A 14589-nucleotide genomic window follows, 5' to 3' on the forward strand; every position below is an offset into this window, starting at 1 on the left:
CCCTACCTGCAGAACTGTGGTGAGTGGTTCATGTTAATCCCTTACCTGCAGAACTGTCGTGAGTGGTTCATGTTAATCCCTTACCTGCAGAACTGTGGAACTGTACAGAACTGTCGTGAGTGGTTCATGTTAATCCCTTACCTGCAGAACTGTGGTGAGTGGTTCATGTTAATCCCTTACCTACAGAACTGTCGTGAGTGGTTCACGTTAATCCCTTACCTACAGAACTGTCGTGAGTGGTTCACGTTAATCCCTTAACTGCAGAACTGTCGTGAGTGGTTCATGTTAATCCCTTACCTGCAGAACTGTCGTGAGTGGTTCATGTTAATCCCTTACCTGCAGAACTGTCGTGAGTGGTTCATGTTAATCCCTTACCTGCAGAACTGTCGTGAGTGGTTCATGTTAATCCCTTACCTACAGAACTGTCGTGAGTGGTTCATGTTAATCCCTTACCTGCAGAACTGTCGTGAGTGGTTCATGTTAATCCCTTACCTACAGAACTGTCGTGAGTGGTTCATGTTAATCCCTTACCTGCAGAACTGTCGTGAGTGGTTCATGTTAATCCCTTACCTACAGAACTGTCGTGAGTGGTTCATGTTAATCCCTTACCTGCAGAACTGTCGTGAGTGGTTCATGTTAATCCCTTACCTGCAGAACTGTCGTGAGTGGTTCATGTTAATCCCTTACCTGCAGAACTGTGGTGAGTGGTTCACGTTAATCCCTTACCTGCAGAACTGTCGTGAGTGGTTCACGTTAATCCCTTACCTACAGAACTGTCGTGAGTGGTTCACGTTAATCCCTTACCTGCAGAACTGTCGTGAGTGGTTCACGTTAATCCCTTACCTGCAGAACTGTCGTGAGTGGTTCACGTTAATCCCTTACCTACAGAACTGTCGTGAGTGGTTCACGTTAATCCCTTACCTGCAGAACTGTTGTGAGTGGTTCATGTTAATCCCTTACCTGCAGAACTGTCGTGAGTGGTTCATGTTAATCCCTTACCTACAGAACTGTCGTGAGTGGTTCATGTTAATCCCTTACCTGCAGAACTGTCGTGAGTGGTTCATGTTAATCCCTTACCTGCAGAACTGTCGTGAGTGGTTCATGTTAATCCCTTACCTGCAGAACTGTGGTTCACGTTAATCCCTTAACTGCAGAACTGGTTCATGTTAATCCCTTACCTGCAGAACTGTGGTGAGTGGTTCATGTTAATCCCTTACCTACAGAACTGTCGTGAGTGGTTCATGTTAATCCCTGCAGAACTGTCGTGAGTGGTTCATGTTAATCCCTTACCTGCAGAACTGTGGTGAGTGGTTCATGTTAATCCCTTACCTGCAGAACTGTCGTGAGTGGTTCATGTTAATCCCTTACCTACAGAACTGTCGTGAGTGGTTCATGTTAATCCCTTACCTGCAGAACTGTCGTGAGTGGTTCATGTTAATCCCTTACCTGCAGAACTGTCGTGAGTGGTTCATGTTAATCCCTTACCTGCAGAACTGTCGTGAGTGGTTCATGTTAATCCCTTACCTACAGAACTGTCGTGAGTGGTTCATGTTAATCCCTTACCTACAGAACTGTCGTGAGTGGTTCATGTTAATCCCTTACCTACAGAACTGTCGTGAGTGGTTCATGTTAATCCCTTACCTACAGAACTGTCGTGAGTGGTTCATGTTAATCCCTTACCTGCAGAACTGTCGTGAGTGGTTCATGTTAATCCCTTACCTGCAGAACTGTCGTGAGTGGTTCATGTTAATCCCTTACCTGCAGAACTGTCGTGAGTGGTTCATGTTAATCCCTTACCTACAGAACTGTAATGTTAATCCCTTACCTGCAGAACTGTCGTGAGTGGTTCATGTTAATCCCTTACCTACAGAACTGGTGGTTCATGTTAATCCCTTACCTACAGAACTGTAATGTTAATCCCTTACCTGCAGAACTGTCGTGAGTGGTTCATGTTAATCCCTTACCTGCAGAACTGTCGTGAGTGGTTCATGTTAATCCCTTACCTGCAGAACTGTGGTGAGTGGTTCATGTTAATCCCTTACCTACAGAACTGTTGTGAGTGGTTCATGTTAATCTCTTACCTGCAGAACTGTCGTGAGTGGTTCACGTTAATCCCTTAACTGCAGAACTGTCGTGAGTGGTTCATGTTAATCCCTTACCTGCAGAACTGTGGTGAGTGGTTCATGTTAATCCCTTACCTACAGAACTGTCGTGAGTGGTTCATGTTAATCCCTTACCTACAGAACTGTCGTGAGTGGTTCATGTTAATCCCTTACCTACAGAACTGTCGTGAGTGGTTCATGTTAATCCCTTACCTACAGAACTGTCGTGAGTGGTTCATGTTAATCCCTTACCTACAGAACTGTCGTGAGTGGTTCATGTTAATCACTTACCTGCAGAACTGTCGTGAGTGGTTCATGTTAATCCCTTACCTGCAGAACTGTCGTGAGTGGTTCATGTTAATCCCTTACCTGCAGAACTGTCGTGAGTGGTTCATGTTAATCCCTTACCTGCAGAACTGTCGTGAGTGGTTCACGTTAATCCCTTACCTGCAGAACTGTCGTGAGTGGTTCATGTTAATCCCTTACCTGCAGAACTGTCGTGAGTGGTTCATGTTAATCCCTTACCTGCAGAACTGTCGTGAGTGGTTCATGTTAATCCCTTACCTGCAGAACTGTCGTGAGTGGTTCACGTTAATCCCTTAACTGCAGAACTGTCGTGAGTGGTTCACGTTAATCCCTTACCTGCAGAACTGTCGTGAGTGGTTCATTAATCCCTTACCTGCAGAACTGTAATCCCTTACCTGCAGAACTGTCGTGAGTGGTTCATGTTAATCCCTTACCTACAGAACTGTCGTGAGTGGTTCAAATCCCTTACCTGCAGAACTGTCGTGAGTGGTTCATGTTAATCCCTTACCTACAGAACTGTCGTGAGTGGTTCATGTTAATCCCTTACCTGCAGAACTGTCGTGAGTGGTTCATGTTAATCCCTTACCTACAGAACTGTCGTGAGTGGTTCATGTTAATCCCTTACCTGCAGAACTGTCGTGAGTGGTTCATATTAGGTCCGGCTTTGATGTTTCCCTTGTCCGGGTCATAGATGGTGGTGGCGCGGGCGTATGCTCCTCCCAGAATAAACATGTGTCCGTTCAGAGTGACTGCCGGGGCGTATTTATTATCTGTACAACAAACACAGAGATACACAAGATTAACAGATAGGGAGGTAGAAGATTTAGAATGGGGTGAAGGAGAGAAAGATCTTTAAAAGCCAGAGATGGATAGACGTTGAAAAGTAGACTAAAACAGATGTTTATGTTTGAATTGTATTTTCCTCCGGCAGAACGTCCCAGGCTAGAACGGCAAGATTCTGTTTTACATTTATTCTTCAGTCTACAGCTGCAAAATCACATGGACATTCCTCATATCACTTCCCTGAGTACCAGGCTCAAGACAAGAAAAATATGGTTTTGGGAAATGTACATTTTACAGTGACCGGATAACAGAGTTCATTAATCGACCCCGCCCCGCCCACACACACTTGGTCAAGACCAATCAATGTACAACACATCGACAGACCAATCATCTTTCAAATTACAGCTGGCCAATTTCTGACTTGATGAATAATGCAGATATCCCCGTGTAGCATTTGGTTTTTCACTTCCATCCACCACACGTGCCACATCCCCTTCAGTGACTAAAGACAGATGGGTTTCATTCAAATCACATCTCGCCAGGCGTAAGTGACGACAGTCATTCAGCTCTCTCTATGTGACACTCAGAACCCGGGGCCCTGTCATGATCTGTAACATAACCAGATTTCAGCTGGCGGGTGGGCGTGGCCTTCTTTTTTGTGTGTGTGTGTCAGAGACAGAGGGATTGTATCAAGTGTCTCCAGAGACAAAATACAAAGTTCTTCCCTGGGGACTGTTCTACTGTTCTACTGTTCTGCTTTAACAGATACCCTGTTTCCCTTCACTGCCTCAGATGAGCTTCTCAACTTCTCATACGAAGGTCTTGGAGCACTATTTAAAGTGCCTTTTTCCCCAGTGTACTCCTATATACACTGCCTTATATTCCCAGTGTACTCCTATATATACTGCCTTATATTCCCAGTGTACTCCTATATACACTAGAGGTCGGCCGATTTCAAGTTTTCACAACAAGTCGGTAATCAGTATTTTTGGACACCGATTTGCCAATTTGATTTATTTATATATTTTTTTACACCTTTATTTAACCAGGCAAGTCAGTTAAGAACACATTCTTATTTTCAATGACGGCCTAGGAACAGTGGGTTAACTGCTTTGTTCAGGGGCAGAACGACATTTTTACCTTGTTAGCTCGGGGATTTGTTTTTGCAACATTCCGGTTACGAGTCCAACGCTCTAACCACCCGCCTTACATTGCACTCCACGAGGAGCCTGCATGGCAGGCTGACTACCTGTTACATGAGGACAGCAAGAAGCCTCGGTTAGTTGCTAGCTAGCATTAAACTGATCTGATAAAAAAATATATGTATCTTAACATAACCACTAGTTAACTACACATGGTTGATGATATTACTAGTTTAACTAGCTTGTCCTGCGTTGCATATAATCGATGCAGTGGCCGTTAATTTCTCATTGAATCACAGCCTACTTTGCCAAACGGGTGATGACTTAACAAGAGCATTTGTGTAAAAAGCACTGTCGTTGCACCAATGTACCATAAACATCAATGCCTTTCTTTAAAATCAATACACAAGTATATATTTTTACACCTGCATATTTACTTAATATTACCTGCTAACATTAATTTCTTATAACTATGACAATTGTGTCACTTGTCTTGCGTTCTGTGCAAGCAGTCAGGGTATATGCAGCAGTTTGGGCCGCCCGGCTCGTTGCGAACTGTGCTAAGTCCATTTATTCCTAACAAAGGCCGTAATTAATTTGCCAGAATTGTCCATAATTATGACATAACATTAAAGGTTGTACAATGTAACATCAATATTTATACTTAGGGATGCCTTCCGTTAGATAAAATACGGAAAGGTTCCGTATTTCACTGAAAGAATAAACGTTTTGTTTTCGAAATGATAGTTTCCGGATTCTACCATTTTAATGACCAAAGGTTAGTATTTCTGTGTGTTATGTTATAATTAAGTGTATGATTTGATAGAGCAGTCTGACTGAGCAGTGGTAGGCAGCAGCAGGCTCGTAAGCATTCATTCAAACAGCACTTTCCTGCATTTGCCAGCAGCTCTTCGCTGTGCTTCAAGCATTGCGCGGGTTATGACTTCAAGCCTCTCAACTCCCGAGATTAGGCTGGTGTTACCGATGTGAAATGGCTAGCTAGTTAGCGGTGTGCACGCTAGTAGTGTTTCAATCGGTGACATCACTCACTCTGAGACTTGGAGTAGTTGTTCCCCTTGCTCTGCATGGGTAACGCTGCTTCGAGGGTGGCTGTTGTTGATGCGTTCCTGGTTCGAGCCCAGGTAGCGGCGAGGAGAGGGACGGAAGCTATACTGTTACACTGGCAATACTAAAGTGCCTATAAGAACATCCAATAGTCAAAGGTATATGAAATACAAATGGTATAGAGAGAAATAGTCCTACAACAAAAAACTTTTTACCTGGGAATATTGAAGACTCGTGTTAACTTCTTGGTGACAGGGGGCAGTATTTTCACATCCGGATGAAATGCATGCCCAAATTCAACTGCCTGCTACTCATCCCCAGAAGATATGCATAGTATTAGTAGATTTGAATACAAACCACTCTGAAGTTTCTAAAACTGTTTGAATCATGTCTGTGAGTATAACAGAACTTACTTAGCAAGCGAAACCCCCCATTGAAAAGAGGTCACTTTTCATTGGGAATCCAGATTTCTAAGGGAACTTCTTGCAGTTCCTATCGCTTCCACTGGATGTCAACAGTCTTTAGAAATTGGTTGAGGTTATTCCTTTGTGTAATGAAGAAGTATGGCCATTTTGAACGAGGGTCACTTGAAGTGTACTGTTTGATAGAGGTGCGTGACCAGAAAGCTAGCTTCAGTTTGTTTTCTTCCTGGATTGAATACAGATCATTCCACCTTCAATTGTATCGATTATTTACTTTTTAAAAATACCTAAAGTTGTATTACAAAAGTAGTTTGAAATGTTTTGACAACGTTTGCAGGTAACTTCTGAGATATTTTGTCGTCACGTTGAGCAAGTTGGATCCAGTGTTTTCCTGGACAAACGCGCCAAATAAATGGACATTTTGGATATATAGACGGAATTAATCGAACAAAAGGACCATTTGTGATGTTTATGGGACATAGAGTGCCAATAGGTAAGGTAAGGCATGAATTATATTTTTATTTCTGCGCTTTGTGTCACGCCTGCAGGGTTGAAATATGGTTTCTCTCTTTGTTTATGGAGGTGCTATCCTCAGATAATAGCATAGTTTGCTTTCGCTGAAATCTGACATGTTGGCTGGATTCACAACAAGTGTAGCTTTAATTTGCTATCTTGCATGTGTGATTTAATTAAAGTTTGATTTTTATAGTAATTTATTTGAATTTGGCGCTCTGCATTTTCCCTGGCTTATGGCCAGGTGAGACGCTAGCGTCCCACATATCCCAGAGAGGTTAAAAGGAACCACCAGCTTTCATATGTTCTGAGCAAGGAACTTAAACGTTCGCTTTTTTACATGGCACATATTGCACTTCCTCCAACACTTTGTTTTTGCATTATTTTAACCAAATTGAACATGATTCATAATTTATTTGAGGCTAAATTGATTTTATTGATGTGTTATATTAAGTTAAAATAAGTGTTCATTCAGTATTGTTGTAATTGTCATTATTACAAATACATGTTTTTTTTTTTTTTTAAATAGGCCGGCTTTTTTTGGTCTTCCAATAATTGGTTTTGGCGTTAAAAATCCTGAATCGGTCGACCACTAATATACACGGCCTTATATTCCCATGAACTCCTATATACTGCCTTATATTCCCAGTGAACTCCTATATACTGCCTTATATTCCCAGTGAACTCCTATATACTGCCTTATATTCCCATGAACTCCTATATACTGCCTTATATTCCCAGTGAACTCCTATATACTGCCTTATATTCCCAGTGAACTCCTATATACTGCCTATATACTGCCAGAAACGGCCAACTGCTTTCTTCTGGAAAATGTGAAGTCCAAGATGGACAAAGGGGGTGCTGTTGGGGCTGTGTTTCTGGACCTAAGGAAGGCTTTTGATACTGTTAACCATGATATTCTCATCACAAAGTACAACTTTTCCCCTGTCCATTTAGTACAAAGCGACTTTCATGTGTGCATACATTCTACCCCCGGAATTGAACCCACTACCCTGGCGTTACAAGCCTGCTGAGCTAGATGCCTTGATGGATGAAATCATACCTTGAAGGCAGAACTCAGTGTGTCAGAGTGAGCAATGAGCTGTCGCCCACTCGTAGCTATGATGTGGGCGTGCCCCAAGGGTCAATACTGGGGCCCCTCCTGTTCAGCCTGTACATTAATGATCTGCCTTCTGTCTGTACTGGGTCTGAAGTTCAAATGTATGCATATGATACAGTGATATATGTGCATGCAAAGAGCAAACAACAAGCTGCACAAGAACTCACTACTGTAATGGTCCAGGTTACAAAGTGGCTCAGTGACTCGTGTTTCCATCTCAATGTGAAAAAAACTGTTTGCATGTTCTTCACAAAGAGGGCAACAGATGCTACTGAGCCAGATGTCTATGTGTCAGGGGAGAAGCTCCAGGTGGTATCCGATTTTAAGTACCTTGGCATCATACTGATTCCAACCTCTTTTAAAAAGCATGTGAAAAAGGTCATTCAAATAACTAAATTCAACCTAGCTAATTTCCGATTTATACGAAATTGTTTGACTACAGAGGTAGCAAAACTGTACTTCAAATCTATGATACTCCCCCACTTAACATACTGCTTGACTAGTTGGGCCCAAGCTTGCTGTACAACATTAAAACCTATTCAGTCTGTCTACAAACAGGCTCTCAAAGTGCTTGATAGGAAGCCCAATAGCCATCATCATTGTCACATCCTTAGAAAGCATGAGCTCTTGAGTTGGGAAAATCTTGTGCAATACACCGACACATGTCTTGTATTCAAGATCCTTAATGGCCTGGCTCCCCTCCACTCAATATTTTTGTTAAACAGAAAACCCAGACATATGGCAGCAGATCCACAAGGTCTGCCATGAGAGGTGACTGTATAGTTCCCCTAAGGAAAAGCACCTTTAGTAAATCTGCATTCTCTGTGAGAGCTTCCCATGTCTGGAATACACTGCCATCAGACACACATAACTGCACCACATATCACACTTTCACAAAATGCTTGAAGACATGGCTAAAGGTCAATCAGATTTGTGAACATGGTCCCTAGCTGTGTGTTGCCGCTTTCCATGTTGTCTGTAGCTTGTGAGGTGTGGAAACACTTTGTTGCTTTTATGAATTTTGTCTTGCTGCTTTTTGTTCTATGTTGCTCTGTCTGTATGCTATGTCTTGCTTGTCCTATGTTGCTCTGTCTGTATGCTATGTCTTGCTTGTTCTATGCTGCTATTGTCTACATTGTAATTGTTTTTAATAACCTGCCCAGGGACTGCGGTTGAAAATTAGCCGGCTGGCTAAAACCAGTACTTTTACTGAAACGTTGATTAATGTGCACTGTCCCTGTAAAAATAAAAAATAAACTCAAACTCAAATATAATGCTTTATATTCCCAGTGTACTCCTATATAATGCCTCATATTCCCAGTGTACTCCTATATAATGCTTTATATTCCCAGTGTACTCCTATATAATGCCTCATATTCCCAGTGTACTCCCATATAATGCCTTATATTCCCAGTGTACTCCTATATAATGCCTCATATTCCCAGTGTAATCCTATATAATTCAGAAGCCTCAAAAAGGCAGCCATCACTAGTAAGTAGTGAGACGTATAAAGCAGAAAGAGCTCCCCTTTTCACTTCTAACACTTCCTTGTTTGTCATGTGACCACAGTGGAGTCAACGGTTGTGTTTTTCACATGTAGGAAGTGACCATCTTTGTAACATGAAACCAGTGGCTCATCTCTGGTCCCACTGTAAACATGGTCGTTTCCTGTCTTATTGTCTCAGTCCAACATCAGCTGGAGAGGGAGCAATAAGAGAAAACGACAAGTAGATTTTAACCAAGTCTGGAAGCAAGCTTTCCAATGTACCTACGGGCCAACTTCGGTATTGCAGAGTAACTGAAATCTGATCCAAAAAAACTCACTCACTCACTCACTCACTCACTCACTCACTCACCACTCACCACCACTCACCACCACCACCACTCACTCACTCACCACCACCACCACCACTCACCACCACTCACCACCACTCACCACTCACTCACTCACCACCACCACCACTCACCACCACCACTCACTCAGCTTCCTTTACACTTACTCACTAGTGTAATTTGCACAATAATTGTTCTGGATCAATTCTCAGGCTTGGGCCAGTAGTGCTTCTCTTGGCTTTTTCCCTTTCTTTCTACTTGATCTTTTTTTCTCTTTCGCCCCCTCCCTCTCCATCTCTTTCTTAGCAGGACACTGGATTAGTGACTGTCTTGAGATAACTGTTCACAGCTTGGGTTGGAGTGTGTGGGACCGTCTGACAGAGCGTGTGTGGATAAACATGTTTGTTAGTGCTTGAGTGAGCACGTGTCTAGAGTAAATCGATGTTGAGGAGTCCACGTTCAGGTAGTGTGAATTTATGTTCCTGCATACGTAAGTGTGTGTATTACTGCATGTGAGTGAGAGCAGGAAAGACTCAGTTGATAAGTGTTGAGTAGGGAGTCCTTTGTTGGAACCATCACTGGGTTACATCCAGGGTCGACAGGCTGCTGTCCTCTACTGCTTTCCAGTCCTTCCTGCACCCTCGCCACAGTCTGTTAGACCATATTCCTTCCTCCTCTCGCTCTCTGCTGCGGATACATTTCTACTGCATGCCTAGTCCCGGGGGATCTTGTGGGCTTAGTTAAGGTGGTGTGTGCACATGTGAATATTCATAGGCTGGGTTTCTGTACAGCACTTTGAGATATCAGCTGATGTACGAAGGGCTATATAAATACATTTGATTTGATTTGAATGTGAATGGAGGGAGGGGGTCGGTGAGGTTGAGTGAACTGTGCTCTCATTCCGCTCTACATTACTGCCATCTCTGCCAAGTTGAGTTCATCATAGTTAGAGACGAGTAAATTAGCGTATAGAGCAGGTAGATTATTGACTCTTACCTATCATGGGTGACTCTATGAAGCTCCAGGAGTTGGTCTGAGGGACGTATGACTGTAGTACCCCTGCAGATCGTCCCGCCTCGTTCACCCCTCCAAACACATACACCTTCCCCCCACACACTGTGGCTGCTGCAGAGTGCACCGGCTTGGGGAGCGGAGACACCATCGCCCACTGGTTGGTTATGGTGTCGTACCTACGGAGAGGAGCAAGACAAGGACTGGTTAGTGATGGTTCATACCCTATCCCGAACCATGAAAAACAGCCCCAGACCATTATTCCTCCTCCACCAAACTTTACAGTTGGCACTATGCATTCTGGCAGGTAGCATTCTCCTGGCACCTGCCAAACCCAGATTAGTCTGTTGGACTGCTAGATGGTGAAGCGTGATTCTGCTCCAGAGTCCAATGGCAGCGAGCTTTACACCACTCCAGCCAACGCATGGTGATCTTAGGCTTGTGTGCGGCTACTCGGCCATGGAACCCCATTTCAAGAAGCTCATGACAAACAGTTCATATATTGACTTTGCTTCCAGAGGCATTTTGGAAATCAGTGGTGAGTGTTACAACCGAGGACAGAATTCTTAACGCGCTTCACACTTCAGAACTCGGCAGCCCCATTCTGTGAGCTTGTGTGGCCTACTACTTTGCGGCTGAGCCGCTGTTGGAACTGAGCTCTTCAGTGAGGGCCATTCTACTTCCAATATTTGTCTATGGAGATTGCATGGCAGTGTGCTCCATTTTTCTGACACCTGTTTGAAGGGGTGTTCACATACTTTTGGTCATGCAGTGTAGTATCACAGGGAGCCAGGCATGAAATTTAACTTTGTGTTAAAGACACAAAGTAATAGATTTTCGGACATTACTGCAAACTGACTGCAAAACAAAGGCAACCAGCCATGACGAAACATCTAGCCGACACTTTTTTAATCGCCTATTGAAACAACTTTCAGTTCATGACAATAAATATTGAGGCAGCTACTTAATCCTGTTGCCCAAAGCTAACGTTATAAGCAGCCAGCTAACTTCATCTGGCTAGTGAGGCTCGACCAGACCGGGTTATGTGTTGTGAAGCTAGCCACAATAAGGATTAGGCACAACAGCAGAATTTGCAGTTTGTCTTCAAAATAAACGTGTCATTGACAGTGATGCAAATGAATACAAATAGTAGAATTATGCTATACTTTTATTTTGAGTCCACTATTGTGGCTAGATTCACATAGATGGGCCCGACCACTATTAATCAAATAAGAACCGTCTTATAAATGAGGGTAATTTTAGATGACACGTAGCTACATAGTTAGCAGCTAACTACAGCTACTGAAACAGATGTGTTATTTGACACGTCAAATACAGTAATTCGACGTGTATCTTTTCTGAAATGCAAAGACCCAAACAGCATTCCATAGAAATCCTGGTTGAGAATGAAATGACTGAGAGTGCGTGCTAGAGCGAGCGCGTGCTAGAGCGAGCGCGTGCTAGAGCGAGCGCGTGCTAGAGCGAGCGCGTGCTAGAGCGAGCGCGTGCTAGAGCGAGCGCGTGCTAGAGCGAGCGCGTGCTAGAGCGAGCGCGTGCTAGAGCGCGCTTGAGTGCGTGCGTGCTTGAGTGCGTGCGTGCTTGAGTGCGTGCGTGCTTGAGTGCGTGCGTGCTTGAGTGCGTGCGTGCTTGAGTGCGTGCGTGCTTGAGTGCGTGCTTGCTTGCTTGCTTGAGCGCGTGTGTGCTTGCTTGATGCGTGTTGACGCGTGCGTTTTTGTCTATAAAGTCAATTACAAACCAATTGGTTGGAGGAGTGAAATGCAATCACGTTTCAGATAGCATTAGCTGTCAAAACACATCAATCATGCATTTAGTGACGGTCAATACTGTGGCTGTTGGTGAAGAGAAGAGCCAAGGTCACTTGAGCTATTTACAACAGAGACAGAATCAGGCCATAGACAAACATTTACTGCAGAAATAAATATTTTTAATTGAGGAATGTGTCAGACTAGTTTGTTTATTATTTACTCCTATTTTCTCTAAAGATGACACATGAAACGAATCCACTGATATCATAAACACAAACACTGTTGGAGAGTTGATTTGGGGAGGCTAGCTGTCAGTCAATATGATGTTTGGTATGACAGGATAAATAACGTGTGAGTGAGTGGATAAAGAAGGACATGGAGGCTAGTCAGCCTGCTACAAAGAGCAGGCATGTTAGATATGGGTCACCATCAAACACACTAATATGCAGGAGTGAAAGTAGATATCTTTTTTTTTACCTGTAAGAGACACCCAAGTGTGCACAGATTTCTATAGCCGAGGGGGGTAGTCACAGAATTACATTTCCAATCCCTATTCATTTCATATATGATGTCTGTGAGCCTAAGCGCCTAGTCTTTGTTCTAACACTTAATATGCAATAACTTTGAACATAAGCAGAGCGTGGGTTTCAAGTTTGGGGAAGCTAATTTTCACCATAAACACGCACCTTTATAATGAATCATTCCACGCATCCACACATTTGCAGACTTATCTAAGAATGCCTACTATTCTTAAATTTGATGATTAGATTATTATTTTGCCGAAATTATGACTATCAATCCCTGTTCACAAAAAGACTATGGTCTGCCTAGGCTATAGGCCTATCAGATATATTTCTTGTAGGCCTTTTATAAACACATTTCATGAAATTCTACTACACTTCATGTGAATGGAGACATTAACAATCTTACAAAGACAGGGTAGCCTACTCTGCTGACACTGACAAACAGATCAATGAATACAACATTGTCTGATCCATATAATGGACCTACGAAAAGAGGAGACCTGGAGGAGGAAATTATTGTCCAAAAAATAAACAAAAACAAGTGGCACTGACCCATTGATAAAGACAGTGAACGTGCACACTCACCGGGGATATGACCGATGTTCTCTGCTGGTGCCAATAAAATGAGCTACTGTTGGCTTAATTCAATTGAGAATATTGATACCTAAAGACAGATTGGAGTCTTTTCATTGTCATACCTTTACAGCAACAGCGATTTGCTTTCTAAACGGTTTGTCCAGGATTGTATTTTTAAAATATTGAGATATGCCTGGCTGGGTTTCTCTTCACTGACAGTTGCAACTCAACAGTCTATTTTGTTTTACTGTGCCAATGATCTTAAATGGGATCGAACCCCAGGCTGTAGTGATTCTGCGCCACCCACAGCTTTTTTTATTTTAAAAGCTAATGATCCTCTGTGGACTAAAATAGCTTTTTGGTGTAGTAGCCTATTTTGAACGATTTTATTTATTTATGTATAGACAGGAGTAAGCTAATTAGGCTATATAATTTTGGCTTAGCTTAGCTTCCCCTAGCCTTATGGACACACCGCCTATGCCTTTTAATGTGGCATAAACACAACCAACTAAGCTTTCCCTAAAATAAGTTGAATTAAATTGCCAAAATTATATAGCCTATTTAGCCTGCTCCTGATGATGTTTTCATCTGATTGTCAAACAATCACTTAACAAAGGTGCTCCTGTAGGCTACCAATGCACATTCGTCCACTCAAAATAATTTCAGCATCCAAACCCCAACAGTGCAATATTGCACCCGCAATTTGATGACTGGAAAGAGACATCTGTTATAAAACACCTATGTGTATTGTAATGACATTCTGAGATTGTCATGAGGCCTACACTTGTAGCCTGAATTGATGCATCCACTGTTGTCTCGGCCACTCATCTCAGCCTTTCCAAAATGTAAGTGGTATAGTGGAAACAACCATTTGGACATTTGGAGCGTACACCACCATGTGGCTGACATGTAGTAATATTAGATAATGGTGTAGTAACCTATAGTTTTTTGAACATGTATTAATTGGGATAGGCTCACGTTTTACCAGTACAGCGTACCCCCACTATTTTGCCGGGACGCCGTACCAGCCAGCCTTACTTTCACCCCTGCTAATATAAACCACAAAATGACTCACTCAAATTATTCACAGTACAGACACATAGGGTCTAATTATATCATCATAGTGTAGAGAGTAGAGGTCGACTGATTATGATTTTTCAACACCGATACCGATTATTGGAGGACCAAAAAAGCCGATACCGATTAATCAGCCATTTAAAAAAAAAAAAAATGTATTTGTAATAATGACAATTACAACAGTACTGAATTAACACTTATTTTAACTTAATATAAAACATCAATAAAATCAACTTACCCAAAAATAAATAATGAAACGTGTTCAATTTAGTTTAAATAATGCAAAAACTAAGTGTTGGAGAAGAAAGCAATGTGCGCCATGTAAAATATGTGCCATGTAAAAGCTAAC

General features: G+C 42.5%; 1 protein-coding gene across 1 annotated transcript in view; it reads right to left on the bottom strand.

The window, feature by feature from the left end:
- Positions 1-14589, bottom strand: part of LOC118387061 (kelch-like protein 29) — a 435230-nt gene that overhangs the window by 3254 nt on the left and 417387 nt on the right. The window contains exons 13-14 of the mRNA XM_052523942.1: positions 10283-10476; positions 3034-3178 (exon numbers count right to left, since the gene is read on the bottom strand). Of these exons, the coding sequence (XP_052379902.1) occupies positions 3034-3178; positions 10283-10476 (339 nt within the window). The remainder of the gene's footprint in view (positions 1-3033; positions 3179-10282; positions 10477-14589) is intronic.

The sequence above is a fragment of the Oncorhynchus keta genome, chromosome 8 (genome assembly GCF_023373465.1).
Source record: "Oncorhynchus keta strain PuntledgeMale-10-30-2019 chromosome 8, Oket_V2, whole genome shotgun sequence".
Taxonomy (NCBI): Eukaryota; Metazoa; Chordata; class Actinopteri; order Salmoniformes; family Salmonidae; genus Oncorhynchus; species Oncorhynchus keta.